At 44.3% G+C, this 20,945-nt stretch overlaps 1 protein-coding gene across 1 annotated transcript in view; it reads right to left on the reverse strand.

Moving 5' to 3' along the window:
* LOC121929622 (potassium voltage-gated channel subfamily A member 3-like) overlaps window positions 1–19,935 on the reverse strand; it is a 31,926-nt gene extending 11,991 nt beyond the window's left edge. The window contains 5 exon segments of the mRNA XM_042465372.1: window positions 174–322; window positions 12,079–12,150; window positions 12,568–12,661; window positions 15,976–19,256; window positions 19,258–19,935. Coding sequence (XP_042321306.1) covers window positions 17,730–19,256; window positions 19,258–19,542 — 1,812 coding nt within the window. The 5' untranslated portion in view covers window positions 19,543–19,935 and the 3' untranslated portion in view covers window positions 174–322; window positions 12,079–12,150; window positions 12,568–12,661; window positions 15,976–17,729.
* Window positions 19,936–20,945: the final 1,010 nt, after the last annotated feature.

Here is a 20,945-nt window from a genome sequence, read left to right on the forward strand (position 1 = left end):
ATATAATGGGGAAGGGAATGATGACATTAGTGTTCAGTTAAGTAGCCAGTTTTTCCCAGACTTGGCTTTTATTGAAGTCAACCTTGTGATATCCCTTCTTTCCTCATTGTTCTGCAGGAAGATTAGATTTGCACAGTAAAAGTTCAGGGCTTAGATAAAATCTCCTGCCTTACCTCCTAGATCACTCCTCTGTGGTCTTTCAGTGTAACCCTGTTGGTCCTCCTCCTTCCTGATGTTTGCACATTACTTCCAGGTCTCTTCATTATCCCATGTCGCATCTTGCTACCACGTAATGACCCAGCCATGACAGAATGCATGAAACCTTTAGTGAAGAGACATCAACTTTACTGCAGAGTCTGAATATGAGTCAGGTATGGGGTACCAATTATGCACCCTTAATGCTCTAAGGCAGAGACAGGAATCATGAGGCCTTCCAGATGTAGGACTAAAACTCTCATTAACCAAAGCCAGAATAGCCAATAGAGTTGCAGTTCAAGAATATCTGCTCTAAGAAGTCATAAGTCACCAAGTCGTATTTTGCTATCATGACAGCAAACATTAATCAGAACAGGGATGAAAAACATGTGGCCTTCCAGATGCTGTTGGACTACAACTTCCATCCTCCCTCATCATTGGTTATGCTAGCTAGAACTGATGGGAATTGCTGTCTAACAACATCTGGAGATCCACACTTTTCCCAGCCCTGTTTTAAAAGTCATGTTTTAAATTTAAGTCTCAGAAGTTCATCCTAGACCACTGCTACTCAAAGTGGTTGTCCATGCACCAGTACCAGTCCCCTACCAGGGAAGCCATTGAAATCCATAAACACCTGGACAACTTCAACAGGAAAGGAGGAACCCTTAAAGTAAACAAAGGTGCGTTACACACCGCCAGACGCCCCTCGCGGCATCTCTTCCAGGGAGCAAGAAGGAGCGCGATTTTCGCGCTCCTTCTTTGCTGCATCTGGGAACCGCACCATTTGGCTGCTGCGGTTCCCGGATGCAGCAATTATTATTATTATTATTATTATTATTATTATTAAACTTTATTTCTAAAGCGCTGTAATTATACACACGCTGTACAAAGTCAGTAAAATTAGAGAGAATATAAAAGCCTGCCCAAGGCGTACATTCTAAAATAATAACAATTAAAAGAGGAATAGTTAAAATTACTATATAGAAAAGAAAAAACAAATTAAAAACATCAAATATAAAACAAATCACATCACATCAAATATTGTCAGACAGCCAGATGACAATCACAAATTCCCTGAGAACGCTTCCCTAAACAATATGGTTTTCAGCTCAGCCTTAAAGCTGGTTAAGGAAGTGATGAGCCGTGCATGCAGAGGAAGAAGGTTCCAGGAATGAGGGGCAGCAAGAGAGAAGGGATGGATCCGGGATGGGGCAGAGAAGATCCTGGGTTGGGAGAGGAGACTTTGGCTACCAGAGTGGAGAGTGCGAGTAGGGATGTAGGGAGAGAGAAGATCGGTTAAATAAAGAGGGGCCAGCCCATGCAGGGCTTTAAAGGTGAGTAGCAAGAGTTTGTACCTGATGCGGAAAGGAAAAGGGAGCCAGTGAAGGGAGGACAACAGAGGGGAGACATGATCATAACGGTGAGCGAGTGAAATAATGTGTGCAGCTGAATGCTGAACAGAAATTAATGGGTAGAGATGAGAGAGGGGAAGCCCTGCCAAGAGGAGATTACAGTAGTCCAGTCGTGAGACCACTAGGGCATGGACCAGTGTCTTAGCGGTAGAAGCTGAGAGATATGGACAGATTTTGGCGATATTGTAGAGAAAAAATCTGCAGACTTTGGCTGTAGTCTGGATCTGAGGGATAAATGACAAAGAGGAGTCAAAGATGAAACCAAGACTGCGGGCTTCCTGGACCGGCTGGATAGAGATGTTATTGACAGAAACAGAAAAGGAGTAGTGAAGGGTGGGCTTAGGAGGGAAAACAAGAAGCTTGGTCTTGGACATATTGAGCTTCAGGCGCCGATGGTGCATCCAATGGGAGACAGCTGTTAAACAGGATGACACTTGCTGCTCTAGCTCAGGCATAAGATTAGGGGTGGAAAGGTACAGTTGGGTATCATCGGCGTACAGATGGTAGGAGAAACCAAAAGAACTGATAAGTTTGCCAAGGGAGAGTGTGTATAAAGAGAACAGAAGGGGACCCAAAACAGAGCCCTGAGGAACTCCAACAGATAAGGGGACAGAAGACGAGGTCTGACCACCCGAGACCACTGAAAAAGATTGATCTGACAAGTAAGATGTGAACCAATCGAGAACAAGGCCCGAGAAACCAAGGTCAGAGAGTACATCTATTAGGAGACAGTGGTCCACAGTGTCGAAGGCCGCAGACAGATCGAGTAGGACAAGGATAGAATAAAGGCCATTCGCCTTGGCCCGCAAAAGATCATTCGAAATCTTAGTAAGGGCCGTCTCTGTGGAGCGCCGTGGGCGAAAACCAGACTGGAAGGGATCCAGAATGGAGTTGGTTTCAAGAAACTCAAGACAGCGTGAATAGACAACTTGTTCCAACACCTTAGAGAGAAAAGGAAGAAGAGAGATTGGACGATAGCTAGCTAAGGAAGAGGGGTCGAGAGAGGGTTTTTTCAGGATAGGGGAAACTAAGGCATGTTTGAAGACTTTCATTTCAGCGGTCTGTAACCCACCAAAGTTTGGCTTCCAGTCCTGAAAAAATACCAAAATCAAGACCCAGCCCATGCAAGTGAAAACTACCCAGGTTGAGGGAGGTTTCCCAGGAGACAACGGATCATTAATTAAATAGACACTCTGAGGCCTTTCAACAACAGAACAATACACAGATTAACATGCAAATCCCTTCTTCTCACCCAACAGTATATATACCGTGCTCTCTTCCATGCCAGCATCCTCTGAAGATGTCACAGCTGCTTGGGAAATGTCAGGAAAAAACTCTTCTAGAACATGGCTTCATAGCCCAAAAAACCAAAAAAAAAACCTATAGACTTAATACAGTTATCGCTTTGAAAAATGGGCACATAGCTGACTGGTCCTACTTATTCTTGCAAAGGAGATCCCAGGGTTTGGGGATGCTGAGCATTTCCTTATCATTTCCCTGAGTTCAGATCTTCCTCAAAAGTTCAGAATAAGTGAAGAGGTAGTAGAGGAACACCTTATTAATCTAAATGAATTTAAGTCTCCGGGACCAGATGAACTCCATCCAAGGGTATTAAAAGAACTGGCAAATGTAATATCGGAGCCATTGGCAATAATCTTTGAAAACTCCTGGAAAACAGGAGAGATCCCAGCAGACTGGCGGAGGGCAAACGTTGTCCCCATCTTCAAAAAGGGGAAAAAAGAGGATCCCAACAATTATCGTCCAGTTAGTCTGACATCAGTACTAGGAAAGATTCTGGAGCAGATCATTAAACAGAGAGTCTGTGAACATCTAGAAGGCAATGCCATAATCACAAAAAGTCAACATGGGTTTCAGAGAAACAAGTCATGCCAGACAAACCTGATCTCTTTCTTTGATAAAATTACCAGCTTGGTAGATGAAGGGAATGCTGTGGATATAGTATATCTTGATTTCAGTAAGGCCTTTGACAAAGTTCCCCATGACATTCTTGCAAACAAGCTTGTAAAATGTGGGCTAGACAAAGGAACTGTTAAATGGATCTGTAATTGGTTGACCGGCCAAACCCAAAGGGTGCTCAACAATGGCTCCTTTTCATCCTGGAGAAAAGTGACCTGTGGGGTCCCACAGGGCTCTGTCCTGGGCCCAGTGCTATTCAACATCTTTATCAATGACCTGGATGACAGAATTGGAAGCATACTTATCAAATTTGCAGATGATACCAAATTAGGGGGAATAGCTAATACCCCAGAGGACAGGATCAAGATTCAAAATGACCTGAATAGACTAGAAAGCTGGGCCAAAGCTAACAAAATGAAATTCAACACGGAGAAATGTAAGGTATTGCACTTAGGGCGGAAAAATAAAATGCACAGATATAGGATGGGTGACACCTGGCTGAATGAAACTACGTGTGAAAGGGATCTAGGAGTCCAAGTAGACCACAAGTTGAACATGAGTGAACAGTGTGATGCGGCAGCTAAAAAGGCCAATGCTATTTTAGGCTGCATCAATAGAAGTATAGTGTCTAGATCAAGAGAAGTAATAGTGCCACTGTATTCTGCTCTGGTCAGGCCCCACCTAGAATATTGTGTCCAGTTCTGGGCGCCACAATTCAGAAAGGACATTGAGAAACTGGAGCGTGTCCAAAGGAAGGCGACAAAAATGGTGAAAGGTCTGGAAACCATGCCCTATGAGGAACGACTTAGGGAGCTGGGGATGTTTAGCCTGGAGAAAAGAAGGTTAAGAGGTGATATGATTGCCCTGTTTAAATATTTGAAGGGATGTCATATTGAAGAGGGAGCAAGCTTGTTTTCTGCTGCTCCGGAGAACAGGACCCGGAGCAATGGATGCAAGCTCCAGGAAAAGAGATTCCACCTGAACATTAGGAGGAACTTCCTGACAGTTAGGGCTGTTCGACAGTGGAATGCACTCCCTCGGAGAGTGATAGAGTCTCCTTCCTTGGAGGTCTTTAAACAGAGGCTGGATGGCCACCTGTCAGGGATGCTTTGATTTGGATTTCCTGCATGGCAGGGGGTTGGACTGGATGGCCCTAGTGGTCTCTTCCAACTCTATGATTCTATGATTCAGAAAGCTATTCCTGCCCATTCCTGAATAATTCATATATGAAGCTAATAGGCATTCGACCTTGAATCCCATTTTAGGATAAAGGTGGAATACAAATATAATACATAACTTTTTTAAAATCACATAAACAGAAGGCAACATCATTTGAACCTCTAGTAAAACTTTTTGAACAAATCAGGCCAATTGTACCATAACAGCTTCATCTGGAAGCACCCTCTAATGCAGTGGTCCCCAAACTGTGCTCTTTAAGGGATTTTGGACTTCAGCTCCCAGAATCCCAGACTATTGGCCAACATGGCCAAAGCTTCTGGGAGCTGAAATCCAAAATCTCTTAAAGGGCACAGTTTGGGGACCACTACTCTAATGCATGACCATATTTCAGAAGTAGCATCATTTCTTAAATCTAAGCCAGGTTTTCTCAGCTTTTTTATCTCACTCATAAAATCTCACAGAACCCCTAGCAACCTCTTGCACAACCCTAGGGTTAGAAGGAATCCTGGCTAAGAAACTCTGCTCTAAGCTCATGGAAATTTGGGGCCTAACGGACATTGAGTACAATTACCCTATAATTTGTTTTTAACCTATTGTTGTCAGCTTCATGCCTCTTGTTCTGGAGGGAATAAATAAACAATTTAAGTAGGTGCTGTCATCCCAAATACTCAGCTACATTCAGCATAGTTACCTCCTAACACGGGTATAAGAGAAATATACCCAGGGATAATTAATGCTAATAGCCTATACCTATTTGTTTATCCCCAACTAGACCATATCCACTGACTCAATATAATTACAGAAATGTTGCTTAGGTTCTTATTGATTCAGTGGGTCTACTCTAGTTGGAACAATGCATTTCTTCCCACCAATCTGCATTAAGTATAGAAATATTTCTGTTAATATAACTGAAAGTACACAAACCCACAAACCATACAAATGAAGGGGGGGAAGCCTCTGTGATTCTCTGAAGATGCCAGCCACAGAGGCTGGCAAAACGTCAGGAAGAAACCTTTCTAGAACATGGCCACATAGCCCAAAAAACCCACCAAAATTTTTTCATAATGCCAGCCACTCCATTATCTATACACCTGTACAGGCTTCACACACAACTGAAAAAAAATAGTGGAGATCGGAATTTTGACACATTAAAAATCAACAAAATACTTGTAAATAGTTCCTTGTGGTGCCAATGACTGCCAAATGGTATTACTTCATTGTTGCTGTTGTTGTGTGCCTTCAAGTTGCTTCTGACTTATGGTGACCCTAAAGTGAATCTAGCACAGAGTTCTTTGGGGCTGAGAGGATGTGACCTACCCAAGGTCACCCAGTGGGCTTCCATAGCTGAGCAGAGAATCAAATACTGATCTCCAGAGTCATAGTTCAATGCTGAAACCACTATGCCACACACAGGCCCCTGGTGTTACTTTGAAGATCAATAAAAAAAAGGACCCTTGTTATTTCTTTTGCTCATAATGAGACTGAGATTGCTAGGATGGGGGGTTCTGCAATTATTTGTTGCAGGGGCATTCCTGTCCTGTTTCCATTCTCTGTAAGTAGTACAGAGTCAAAGACATAGCCATGTTAGTCTGGAATATCAGTATGCAAAGGGATCTTGTAACACCTTTGAGACCAACTAAAAAAGAAGTTGGTACTTGATAGAGTTGCATCTGAGGAAATAGATTGTAGTCTATGAAAGCTTACACTACAAGGTTCTTTCTTTCAGTTAGTCTCAAAGGTGCTACAAGATCCCTCTGCATACTACTGTTCAGTGACAGTGTTTTAAAGCCACTCACAGACAGCAAAAAGACCAGCCAAGGACTGTCCAGGCACAGAGTCTGAGAACGTGCCAGAGTGAAAATAAGCAGAGTCCTACCAGAGTCAGTAAACCAAGTGTGACAGATCCTAAGCCAAAGTCAAATAACAATCCAGAGTCTAATTAGTCCAGACCAAAACAGCAGACTGCTAGGAATATCCCAAGAGGTGTTAAAATTCTGTTCAAGGTTACAAGTAAAACAATCACAAATAGGGTCAGGATCCAGACAACAGAAGAACAGTGACAGCTTGGATAATTATAAGGGAGCTATCCATGGTGCTGGATTTTGGAGCTAGGTTTTAGCCTATGCAAAATTCATCTGCAGATACTCCTACAATAAATCTCCTTGAGACCTACACTTAAGAACAGGGGTAGAAAGTGTTCGGCTTTTGAGTTACATGTGGCCCTTTAGGACAGGGCTGCACAAGTGCAGAGGGGATGGAAGGTATTTCCTCCATGCACCTGCTTGGAGGACTGGACCAGGCATGGCAAGAGCAATGTAATGTCACTTCCAGCTGCCCTTTGGGCTACTTTTCAGCTAACTTTTTTTTTCTTTTGTGGGGTTGGGGAAGTAAACTGCCACATCAGCAGGTGATTTTGGAGACTAACTAGTTTCTATGCAAAGAAGCATACATATATACGCAAATACACACTTAAGGGTTATAGGGTTTGCATGGAGCCCACAGGCTGCATTTTGCTTATCCCTGCTTTAAGTGGACCCCCCACCCATCCAAGGCTTTGACATCTTCCCTACCAAAAATTCATCCAAAAGAACTAGTTTCTTGGCCAAACAAATAAACAAATCCTTAACTGGATGGGGGTGGGGACATTTTGGGGGGCTACAACTGTTTCAGAGCCCAAAACACCAAACAAACAAACCCAAGATGCAAGTGACCTGGTGCAATATCTCTTCCAGACACCTCACCCCCAGATGTTGGCTTGGGTGATGTCCTGTAGCTTTCCAGAGGCACCAAAATTAACCAGTGCAGCTCTCTGGGCTCTGGAGTACAGCTATCACTGCTGAAGGTGACCTGTTACCCCCCCACACCCAAGGAATCCCTTACTCCTGAGAAAGTCTATTCTGTACCTAAGCACCTCTTCTGTTGGTAGGCTGAAGGACTCACAATGGTCTCTGCAACAGCACTTGTGCTGAATATGGCACATGTGTAGGAGATGGCTTGGCTTTGGATATGTCCAAGACATGTTTTCTAATGCTCAGCCCAGCCAAGTGATATCAAGGCAAGCTTTCAGAGTCTATACAACAGCTGGGCATGCAAGCAATAGTCAGAATGAAGCAAATACAATTCCAGTTACCTATGGATAGTAATTATTCTAAGAATCAGAAGCACCATGACCCACCCTCTAGATAGCAATACATCCAAAAAGCCATATTTAGCAAAGGTCCTCCCACATTTGACAATGCCATATATTGAGTAAAGAAATTAGTTAATCATTCTCTGCTACCTTTTTTGCTTTCCCTATATTAGGATCTGGGGGATGGTATCACAGCAGAAATCCATGTCTTTTGAGTCATCTTTTATTTAATTTCCACAGCACTTTGCAAGTTTCTGTTGAATAGGTAATGGAACAGAAAACAGCATAGTGATGTATGTGCATGTGTTCAACTTACCTGTCAACTTACAGTGACCCCTTGGACTTTCATAGTTTTCTTAAGACAAGGAATACTCAGATATTTGCCATTGTCCTCTGAAATTTAGCCTACAGCAGCTTGTACTGATATTCCTAGGTGGGCTCCCATCCAAGTACTAACCAGGGCTATATTTTCTTAGCTTCCAAGCCATCTGATGGAACCTGATACCTTCGGGGTGTGTAGGCAATGAGCACAGTTCTCCACCTTACAAAACACTCAAGAAAAAAGGAGGCCTGATTTTTCATTTCCATTGCTCAGGCCCTCCCAACTTCTTGCATTAGATCTTGCCTTTCTTTCTTGCATGGGTCTTGTTCTTCATGACTCCTGTCTTCAACATTCCTCGAGAACCTACTGCCTTTGCCATTCTGTTACCTTAATCCAAGATCCCTACTAAACTAGAGCCTCACTTAGCTTGATACTTGTGAACTTAAAAATCACTTAACCAGAGGGTCTTGTTACTCTTTCTCTGCTAGCTAGCAGTCTTTGCTAAGGTCTCTGACCCCAGTTCTCCTAGACACATAAAGAGAATGTTGACAATCCTCAGCTTCTCTTCAAGTAGGATCATGACTTATCCAAAGAAAGGTGGCTGGGAAACCTTGATCTGTTTTCACCAGGTCCATTCTCTACAAACTGTAACCTCTTAATCTCCTTCCGCTTTTCTGGGACAAATGTGAGTGGCTAGGGAAAAGACAAGCTCTATTTTGAAATCATCTTTCAGTTGGAAGCCCAGCCAATTAGTGAAGACTTTCCCCCTGATAATTCAGTAAACCAGATCATGGCCAGCCTCCTTTTTAGTTAAAGTTCCTACCTACACACACATTATTTTTCCCTCAGGCCCTGCACCATCTGCACTTGCCAACCTGCTCCAGAGAAGATCAGCAGGATAGCTAGAGTGAGCAGTACAAAATAAATAGGTAGAAGAGGAAGCAAAAACAAGACACACAGAAGGAACATAGTGCTGAATGAATAGGCATGTCTTAGAATTACCCTTCTCAAGAAAACATCAATGGAGGCCCTTTTACATATTCCACCACCCCATGAAGCTGGGCTGCTGTATACTGTACACATAAGAGTGCTTTCTCTGCAGCAGCACCTTGACTCTGGAACCACTTCCTGAGAGATCAGGCTGGCTCCACTCCTTGGAATTTGCAGCACTTAGTGAATACTGTGCTATTGTGCTTGGCCTTTGGTTGTTTAGAGATGGCTGCTTTGGTTGTTTTTTTAAGTGTTGCTAATTTGACTCATTTAGAATAATTTTTAAAGAGGAGTTTGAGGTAATTCTAATCACTATTGTTTTTTTAGTTACTTATTTAATATTGTGTTTTTAACTATAGTGTATCTCAGAGCCCCCCCCAAAAGTTTACAAGTTATAAAAAGTATCTTAATTAAATGAAATAAATAATAGCCCCATGCTTTTCTTTCACCACTGTGCTCCAGTCTGAGGACTAGGCTCCACATATAGTGGCAGTTGGTGACTTTGATGACCATGTGAGGTGGTAAATTTATTTTATTTCAGTGTGAACTTTAAGGGCACTATTCAAGACCTATTTTGGGAATGGGGTTCAACAACTTAGATAGCTTCTTTAAAATCTGGACTAAAACTCAGAGCAAATTCAAACCACTACTGAAATGAAAGCCACAAGTCATCAATGTCCAAACCTCTTTCTACCCTACAGTGTGTGTGTGTGTGTGTGTGTGTGTGTGTGTGTGTGTGTGTTTGTGTTCTGTGCCTTCAAGTCATTTCCAACTTATGGCAACCATATCACAGTGTTTTCCTGGCAAGTTTCTTAAGAGGAGGTTTGCCACTGCCATCCTGTGAGGCTGAGAGAGTGTGACTTGCAACATCATGTGAAATTCTTTTTCATCCCCTCTATCTCTTAACTCCTCCTTCTGAGCCTCTTTCTCCTTCTACTCCCAGAAACTGAATCTGCATAGTCCCCTGACCCCACAATTTTCTGGAATTGAATTCTAGACCACTATAGTCTGTGCAGGTACTGCAACCATGATCTGGATCTTAGAGTTCTCCCATTCTTGTAACACGGATGTTTCTTTGAATCAATTTTCCCCACATGGCCATTTTATAAATCTAGTTAGTATACTTGGCATTCATTTGGTTAGTAGGAGCTAACTAATTTCCCATTAAAGCCAGTAAGTTTGCTATTCCATATTGCAGTTATTTTGAATTCTGATTCTTCTGTTTTCAGTAGAGAGCCAGTGTGGTTTAGTGATTTTAGTACTAGACTAGGACTTTGGGAGATCAGGATTCAAAACCCCACTTAGCCCTAGAAACCCATTAAGTGACATTGGACACATATCATTCTTAGCTGAAGAGAAAGGCAATGGCAAATTTCTGAATAAATTTTGCCAAGAAACCCCAATGATAGAATTGCCATAGGTCAGTGATGATATGAAGGCACATAACCAGTATTCAACAACATTTTTGAGAAATAACTCTATATGAGTTACTGGGTTCAATCTTCCTGCAGACATACTAAATATAAGGTTCAGATATCCTTCATACAATTGTACTAAAGTGTTTGAGATTATACTTGCTTTATGAGAACATTCTGTAATGCCCTTATCCATCCAATGTACTGGAGAGCTCCCAGCCATGAGTTTGCTCATTTGTTTTTTCTGCCTGCAATGCTATTCTAGTTTGTTTGCTCCATAACACAATTTTACAATTTTAAAAAAACCATTATGAAGTGGAAAAGCACAGTGTTAGCATGCCAAAACCCTCTAATTCAGTCCTAGTGAATTGGAGGTCCTCATGAGAAATGGCAGGAAAAAAACAGAGCATGGGAAAGATGGGGGCTAGACTATAACTCCCAGAATATCTCAGGCACAGTACAGAGCACCAGGAAGATGTGGCCAGGAGCCGCCTCTCTTTGCTGCGTAGCCACGCTGCAACAACCAAATTGCATGGCTACACAAAAAGAACTGGTAAAAAGCAGCTCCTTTTTGCGCCACTGCAAACAGTTGGCGATGGCGCGAGCACGTCGCTGCTGCACAGCTCCATCTGGAGGCCGTGCAGCAGTGATGTCATCACTACACGTGCTGTCTATTCAGTGCCACGCAGTGAGGACGCCCTCATCATGTGCGAGGGACAAGGGGAGTGTGTACAGGGTGCCCCTCGCTCGTGACAAAATGCAGATCCTTGACTCCAACAGAGTACTGTCTTAAGGAACTCACTGTTTGCCTTCTGGTGTGCATACACCTCACAGGGACAGCTCAGAAGAGGAACAAGTGGAGGACAATGATTCCCTACCTGCCAACCGTCATGAGAAAACAAACACAGCTGAAACACAGCTTTACAATGTCACAGCTTTTATTAAATATTATCAGTGGCAGGATGAATTTTGGCAGCAACTGTTGGCTCCTGTGCCTCTAAAAGCTGCAGGAGAGACAGAACAGCAATAGAGGCAGGTTTTCTTATCAAAGCATCTCCATGCTGCTTAGAGCTGAAGCTGTTAAACTGCTGTCTGTCATGCACTGTAGAAAGGAACAGGAGCCCCAGAAGCATGAAAACTAAAATTCCACAGAGGCACAGTTGGTTTCCCATGGTTCATTGCTGCTGCTTGCTGTAGGCCTTGCTTGTGGTCTGCATGGTATTGTGGAAGGGAACCACCCCTGCCTCTGTGAAAACTGAATGGCTGTCTGGTTGCCTGTGGAAAGACAAGAGAAGCATGGGATGGTGATGAATAATGAGGGGCTGCAGAAACTGATAGTGTGAGTGAAGTAATAGTGAGAAAGGATGCTTTCTCTAGATGCTCCACCCCTCTGCATGCTTCAGCCTAGTTCCCCACTCCCCATTAGCAATTTTTCCTGAAATGTAGCTGGGGAATGACAAGGTAGTCATGGTATCTTGGGCATGACAAAGTGCAATAATACTTGGCACTAATACTCACTTGTCCACTGCAGGGCCTGGAATGCTTGTCCAGAGTTTTGGTTTGTTCTGCTGCATGTGCCTTAGTTCTGATCTAGCAAAAAAAGAATACAATAGAAATGGTTTAGTCAGCAGCAGCTATAGGCACCTATAGTTTACAGCAAAGGTAGCTGTGATTCCTTTATTGCCACATTGAAGGAACTCAGTTAGGTTTGGGACCAACAGGTTTTCTCTTTCTCCACATAATGCATACATACATTTTTCCTCCTGCTCAAAAAACACTAGTACTGTATCAACTTTAGAGTAACTTGGGTGGGACAGTGTTAACAAGTATGTTTCTCACTACTGCAGAGGGTAGTGGGAAATAATCTGCAGTCATGGCTGTTTATACTTTGCATGATCACCTCTTTTCCTTTAATGGGAGGGTGGTGGAAGAGGTGGAAAAAGTCACAGGAGTCATATGATAAGGCATGCTTTCCTCCTCCCTAGTGGACTCCCATCTCTTGCTTACCTCTCTGGGATGTTTTGTCCTTGCAGCTCCAGCTGCAGGTATGGAGCTGAAGTTTGCTTCTGGAATCAGGAGCGAGGGAATCTCTGCAAGGGTTCTGAGAAGACAAGTGTTGTTCATCAGCCCTTCATTTCTTTTTTTATTAATTTTTATTTCCAGGTAGCTGTTGTTTCTGCAAACTGCATAAATTGTGCCATCATTTGCACAGCACTTTTTGGCCCTAAAAGCAGCCTCCAAAGTGGCTTACAATTAAAGCACAATATGCAAAAGGATCTAGTAGGACCTTTGAGTAACTGAAAGAAAGAAGTTGGTAGCATGAGCTTTTGTAGACTTGAGTCTACTTCCTCAGATACATTCACCTCATACATCAGAAGAAGTAGGCTCATGCTACAAAATCTCAAGCTACCAGCTTCTTTCTTTCGGGTCCAAAACACACTGGAGAAATAATGCAGTTTGAGACAACTTTAACTGCCCTGGCTCAATGCTAGGGAATTCTGGAAACTGTACTGTAGTTTTGTGAGACATTGAGCCTTCCCTGTTAGAGAGCTCTGGTAGCACGATAAACTACAATTCCCAGGATTCCCTAGCACTAAGCCAGAGCAGTTAAAGCAGTCTCAAACTGGATTATTCCTGCAGTGTGTTTTGGATCTAGTCTCAAAGATGCTACTAGATCCCTTTGCTTACTGATTTTCCAGGCTAACATGGCAATGTCTCTGAATTAAAACACAGTTAACATCTTCACATTGTGAATCTTTACTCCTTATTCTCCAGAGTGAAGATAGAGAGGCAGAACCCGCTGCTATAGTTTTGATATATATAGTTTTGGCTCACATTTATTTGATATATGGCTACATTAAGAGCCAGACTACACATTTCACATGAAGTTTGCAACAGACTTTTCTGACCCGAAACACCTCACTCCAGTGGCAGCTGTGACTCTGATGTTAGTAGAGTCACAATGCCACTTTGGGCATTAAGCTAGTTGTACTATAAATACCTGTACAAGGTGCTGTACCTGACGATGAAAAAACACAGAATAGTTACCAGCCCTGAGAAGCCAGCAACCCCTAACTGCATAGTATAAATCAGTTCTTCTGGAGTAAGCCATTTCCCTGTCTTACATTATACAATCCTCCTTTCTTATCAGCGGAGTTGCCATCCACGGATTTAACCATCTGTGGATGGCAAGCTCTTGTTTTAGCACAACTGTGGTGTGTGCACGTGACCAAGCCAGCAGGAATGCGGGCATGCCATGCCACCATTATTTTCAGTGGGTCTTGAGCATGCACAGATTTTCGTATCTGTGGGGGGAGGGGTCCAGAACAGATCCCCCACGAATATGGAGTGCCAGTGTATTGGACCATGCCTGTAGAATGTGCAGATTAATGATGTTCTAATCTAGGCAGTAATGAAGAGAAGTAAAGAAATACTGTTTTCAGAGTTTCATTCTAACATTTTGGATTTTTATAAATCCCTTAATATACATAGTAATGGGTGTAGATCACCCATTCCTAGAACAGTTCCTATTCATCATAATGGCCTAGATCCAAAGAACAGTGCAATTAGTGCCAAGTTATTTCCTCTTCTCCCAGGAGAAACCTCTTTTATACATTCTTCTTCAAGAAAAATGTCAAAAGTGGTTTGTATGAGCAGCAAAATTTTACTTGGTGGTGTGTGCCTGTTCAGGGTTCCAACTAGAAAGCCATGCCTTTTTCCAAGGTACTTTTTTCCATTCCCCCACTCACACTTGTTTTTTCCAGTTTTAACCCCAAGAATCAGCATTCTGCAGTTACTTATCATGCTCTATTTTCACTGGACTTGTGGGAATATGGGTATTGATGCAACAGGAAGGTTCCCCTCCTTAAGATGTTTTTCTAACATTGTTATACTTCTGCAAATACTTCTACTTTTGCTTGTGAATACCTCCTTATGTGTGGACAATGGTACTGTAGTCTCCAAGTTGTTTCTGGCTATGGTGACCCTAAGGAGACCCTATAACAGGGTTTTCTTGGCAAGATTTATTCAGAGGGAGTTTGTTTTGCTTTCCTCTGAGGTTGAGGGAATGTTTGACCTGCCCAAGGTCACCCAGTGGGTGAGCAAAGATCGAACCCTCCTCTCCAGAGTCCTACTTCAGTGCTCAACACCACTGCACCATGCTAGCTCTCATGATGGTGCTATTTTTGCTAAATAAACAACAACACCCGAACATTAAAAAAAAGGAAGTGATATAGGGTAGAACAGAGGGGGGAAGAGTCTGATGCTAAAACAGTAGGTAAATCACAATAGGACTCTATCCCTTTGGATGCACCCAAAGTAACTGCCTGGCCAGTGAGTTCTTGCTTTGTGATTATATTCCACAGATGTTAAAATGTGTTTGAATAAATAAATGAAGAAGAAGAAAAGAAGACTCCCATTACAACATTTCCATCTCATTCACTATCTCCAGCCAGACTCACAATATGATGAAATCTGCAGACAGACAAGCTACTATGACCACTCTGCTGGCACAGCTCTATACCCCACAGACAGTAATTAGCCCAGTTCCCAGCTGGTGGAAATTACAAGATTCAATTGCAGCTCTACATAAGTGCCCCAAATAGCTGAAGATATGGCCAAGTAATTTATCTCAGTGTGCTGGTTTTATGGACTGAAAATGAAAAGTAGATGTGAATATGGAATGGGATCAAAAGAGATCATTGCATGTAAACTGTAATTTTATACAAAAGGCATAAAACCATATGCTAATAAGTAAATTCTAATTCTCAGGACAAGAAATAGCTCAGCTGAGCCAATAAACTTTTCCCATCTCTATCACTATTATAATGTATTGGGCAAGCATTTTTCAAAACACACTGACTCCATGAGGTTTGTATACAACTGCCATATGTTTTGCTTTTCAAATATTTATAAATTTCAAAATATGTAGTGATTCCACCTTGTTGAATCATGACCTCACTACTGATATGGTTCACTAACTTGCAGCTCTACAGATTTGCCTGTTTTTAAAAGGAGTCAACAAGCTGCGTAGCATTCTTATAGAAAGACATTTTTAAAAGCACTTGTGGCTAACACTGCCAATCATGCTGAGTGTCAGCAGAAATATATATCCTGTTATTTACCCTGAAATCAAATGCACCAGGAACCACCTGTACTAGCATCAGTAGGTCTACTTTAGAACAGGAAGCTTTACTCTGATTCTAAAACAAAAGCAAGGAACCAGCCTCAGTATAAGTGAGCTAAGAAAAACAAATGATAGCATTTTAAAACAAAATATAAAATTACACACTGTTGCATGTTAAATGTTTTTAAAACCTCTCAGAGGTTGTGTTTTAAATCTGAGATTACATGTTGCTGATATGTCAACATATACCTTAAGAAGAGCAAGTCTTCTTACAGCAGTAAATAGCTCACCTGTGTCTTGTCTGATATTCCACAGCCTCAGGTGTGTAGATGGGAGAAGATGAACATACAATCCCCTGATGATTTCAGTATTTCTCAGCTCAATACTTTGTGATTCGCTGATGTTTATTTCCCTAGATTTACATCCTTTTGGTATAAACATTTTGGGCCGTCTTCAGTGCCACATGTTTCGAAACGAAAGGGTATTTTGCATAAAACTAGGTCATGGACCATGAATTAATAAATGATTCATCCTGAAAGAAGCAGAGGACTGGGCCATCTTTTATTTTTCTATGTAGTTAGGTAGCACAATGAGTAAGATTCGTTTCCAGTTTCAATTATTAGGTACCAAATTGCAAAGGAGACTTCGAGAATTGGGTTTGCTGGTGTTTTAGTGGAACAGGTGTTTTGATTCTATTGTAACACAAGGACCAGCCCATATTCTTTCTTTTCTTCATGATCCTGCAGGCATCAGAACAGTGGAAATTTTGACCATCTGAAAATGATGCATACAGAATAACATTCCGTAGTTTCCACACTCAAATCTCTCCGGGATTAATGCCGTGTGTATGTATGCATGTGAGTGTGTGATTTATCAGAGCAGAGGCTTTTCTGTGGAACCACAGAAGTTGGAACCATCTGGAATGGTTACTATGGAAACAGCACAGGAGTGGGGGAGGGAGACAACGGATGCCATGACAACCTTTGGGAGTTTCCCAGGAAACCAAATTGCTATGGAAACTGCATCACTCAAGTCCAAATTAGTAACTTCCGCTGCAAGGCGCATTTGCCACTTTAATCTTCTTGCGATAGATGCAACCGCTTATCGTACATGCATTGGAAATGGATGGAAATATCCCGTTTATTTCTAAGGTTCCCAGCTTAGGCTGTAGTCACTGCCAAAAGTTCATCAGTGATTTACTCGGAGCCTAGCAATTCATGATATGCAGAACACCAAACACTCAGGATATGTTCCAGTCAATCAACCTCCAACCTCATACTGTAGGGAAGAGAGATTCCCCACTATACCTCATAGGAAGAATTTCAGGCTCAGGAAAGAAATTGTTTGGTTCTGTGGTCCAAAGAAATCCAGAACCACAAGGGAGGCTTTGGTTGTCATCCCATCTAAATGGTTACACAAACGCCTGGGGCAGACTCAGACAGCACACAGACTCTAACCTGGCATAAAGAAATCAAGACTAAACTCTCACACATCACACGTTAGATGTTTCAGAAGCAGGCATCGTTTTACAAGAGGATGGTAGAGATGCTCTGTGTAGTTTAAAGCATCGTATTTTTTTTTCCTCACTGTCTGCAAGATGGTGATGTCCACTTTGCTTTTGCTTCATACCTTTCAGTCCAACAAGTGCAGATAGGCAAGGGAACAGAAAATCAGCAACAGAGCTGCTCTTTGCAAAATCAGAGAAGAAAACAGGTTTCTCAACAAAAACAAAAAAACCCAGCCCTGCATCAAACAGTGCAGAACAAAAACCTGTTCCCTGAGGGAGCAGCACGCACGTACTTCTTTGAATCCTCTTATCTGTCTTTTTTCCCCCCTTAACATCTGCTTGGTTCTTCTACCTTCCCAAAATCCCTATGGTCAGAAGGAAGGACCAGAAAAGTACACATATGAAACAAGAGCACAAAGACTGACAATGGTGCATGTTCCTCACAATAAACGATTACGCAGACCCTCCTCTGTGTGTGTGTGCATGTGTGTATACGTATATATATATGTATGTATGTATGTATGTATAGGGTCTCTTTTAAACATCCGTAAAGATCTTTTTAATATTCACACAGTTGGGATTGTTTACGGCTGTGCAGTTGCCTGTCTTAAAGGCAGCCTGTTTGAATGCACTGTTGCTGATGCCACCTTCTTCGATCACCATGTACTCTGACTTGCTTATTGTGGAGTTGCTCCGCGCTTTCCTCAGTTCCTCAGTGGAGGAGAGGTGCTGGCAGCTTCCTACATGCATATACTGGGCTTGTTCTTCACCTTCGGTTTCCCGGTGGTAAAAGTAATTGAAGTTGGAGACGATCACAGGCACAGGCAAGGCAATGGTCAGTACCCCAGCTATGGCACAGAGAGACCCTACTATTTTCCCCCCAATCGTGATTGGGTGCATGTCCCCATAACCCACGGTAGTCATGGTCACTACAGCCCACCAAAAGGCATCGGGGATACTGCTGAAACTTGAGTTGGGATCATCAGCCTCCGCAAAGTAGACTGCACTAGAAAAAAGGATAACTCCAATGAAGAGGAAGAAAATGAGCAAGCCCAGCTCTCTCATGCTGGCCTTGAGGGTCTGCCCCAAGATCTGCAGCCCCTTGGAGTGCCGGGAGAGCTTGAATATACGGAAGACTCTAACTAGCCGGATAACTCTGAGAATGGCGAGAGACATGGCTTGCTGACCATTCCCTTGTCGCTCGGCCAGCTCGGTCCCCAAGGTGATGAAGTAAGGTATAATGGCCACAATGTCAATGATGTTCATAATGTTCTTGGAGAAGGTGGGCTTGCTGGGGCAAGCAAAGAAGCGGACAAGCAGCTCAAAGGAGAACCAGATAATGCACAGTGTCTCCACCACGAAAAAGGGATCCGTGAAAGAGGACACCATGGAGGTCGGAGGGGATGAAGAATTTGTGAAAACCTCTGCCACGAAAGGACCGACACCTGTCCCAAATGTTCCTGCGGTGCTCTCATAGTCGCGGTCGTCTCTGAACTCGGGCAAGGTTTCCAGGCAGAAAATGACAATGGAGATGAGGATCACTAAGACAGAGACGATGGCGATGCCCCGGGCCGGGCCAGAACTTTCTGGGTACTCAAAGAGGAGCCACACCTGGCGCTGGAACTCCTTCTCGGGCAGCGGCCTCTGCTCCTCGCGAATGAAGCCCTCATCCTCCCGGAATTTCTCCATGGCCTCCTCGCCCAACTGGTAGAAGCGGATCTCCTCGGAGAAGATGTCGATAGGCACATTGACCGGGCGTCGGATGCGCCCTCCAGACTGGTAGTAGTAGAGGATGGCGTCGAAGCTGGGCCGGTTGCGGTCGAAGAAATATTCGTTGCGCAGGGGGTCGAAGTAGCGCATCCTCTTGCGGGGGTCGCCCAGGAGGGTCTCCGGGAACTGGGCCAGGGTCTTGAGCTGGGTCTCAAAGCGCAGGCCAGAGATGTTGATCACCACCCGCTCGCAGCACTCGTGCTCCCCTCCGCCACCACCTCCGAGCATGGGGTGCTGGGGGTGTCCAGCCGGGGGCAGCGTGTGGGCCGCCGGGTGGTCATAGCGCTCTCCGCCCCCCCAGCAGGGCATGGCAGGGGGGCTGGGGGTCGTCCAGGAGGGGGTCCTCTCCCCCCACCACCGTCATGCCCCCCTCGAGCTCCTCTTCCTCCTCCTCCTCCTCTTCTTCCCCTTCCTCCTCTTCCTCTTCCCCCTGCCCTTCCTCAGCGCCCTCGGGGAAAGGCTGCTCAATGTAGCCCAGGTTGTGGTGGCTGCTGCCCCCCACCCCCAGGCCCCGGGGCGGCCGGCAAGAGGACGGGGCGGCCGCTGGGGAGCGGAGCAGCAGGCTCAGGTGCTCGTCCATCCACGGGGCCGGAGGAGGAGGAGGAGGAGGAGGGCAGCCCCACTGACCCTCCAGCCACCGCCACTGCTGCTCTTGCTCTTGCTGCTGCTGCTCTTGTTGCTCTCCCTCGCCACTCAGTCCCCGCCCAGGAGCAGCAGCAGCAGCAGCAGCAGCAGGAAGGCGACGCTTCGGGAACCAGGGAGGGTCTCCTCCGCGCCGCCTCTGCTGCAGCCCACGACGACGATGCGAACGCTCCTCTTCCTGCTGCTGCTGCTGTTGCTGCTGCTGCAACAGGAGGTCGGCAGGGAAGCAGCCTGCGCGCGCCCCCAGCCCTGCCAGCAAGAGCGCCACGCGCCCAAGAAGGCACGCGCTGCCCAGCAGCCCAGCAGCACCCAGGACCTCTCCCTCTCTACCTTTCCGCCTTCTGCTCAAGAGGAATGGAACAACAGCCTCCCATTTGGAGCATCACGAAGAAGCATGCATTTATACTTTATTTACACCTGCTCCTCCCTTTGGAGCATCACTACCAGGAGCAGGCATTTTCTGCTAGTATTGGCCGTACCTTACAGAGGGTGACCAGAGATGTCCTCCTTTTTTTCCCCCAGGACATGTCCCTATATTTCCATCTTCTGTCCAGGAGGAATGCCAAAATGTCCTCCCCTTTAGAGCTGGCCTCAGAAGCATGGGTTTATACTTTATTTACATCTGGTCACCCTACAAGGAGGGAAGGAGTGTGGCAGAAGCCCTCCATACAGAGGGACCAGAGATGTCCTCCTTTTCTCCAGCGCATGTCCCCACATTTCCACCTTCTGTCCTGGAGGAATTCCACAATGCTCTCCATTTGGAGCATCACGAAGAAGAAGCTTGCATGGACATGCATTTCTGTTAGTGTTTTTGGCTTTTCTTTGGTCATGTGACATCCTCCTTTTGATCAGGACATTTCCACATTCCAAGTGGAGCTGGACTAACAAGTATGGATTTGCATCCATTTCTGTTAGTATTTTGGGCTTTTCTTGGGTCATGTCCTACCAAAGAGTGACCAGAGTTGTCCACCTTTTTTTCCAGGACATGTCCCTCCCTACATTTTCATCTTCTGTCCAGGAGGAATTCCACAATGTCCTCCAAGTGGAGCTGGACTCAGAAGCATGCATTTATTTACATCTGGTCATGCTGACAAGAAGGGAAAGAGCATGGCAGAAGTCTTTCATGCAAGGTGTCCAGAGGTCCTCCTTTTTTCCAGGCCCTGTCCCAACGTTTCCACCTCTGTACAGGAGGAATTCCAAAATGCCCTCCATTTTGAACATGACTAAAAAGTATGAATTTATATGAAGGGTTTTTTTAGCTTTTCTTTGGTCCTATGTTTTGAGGTGCCTTGTCCTCCTTTGCAGTTAGGACATCTGGTTACTCTGCCCCCCCCCCAGCCT

Source organism: Sceloporus undulatus, chromosome 4 (assembly GCF_019175285.1).
Source record: "Sceloporus undulatus isolate JIND9_A2432 ecotype Alabama chromosome 4, SceUnd_v1.1, whole genome shotgun sequence".
Classification (NCBI taxonomy): domain Eukaryota; kingdom Metazoa; phylum Chordata; class Lepidosauria; order Squamata; family Phrynosomatidae; genus Sceloporus; species Sceloporus undulatus.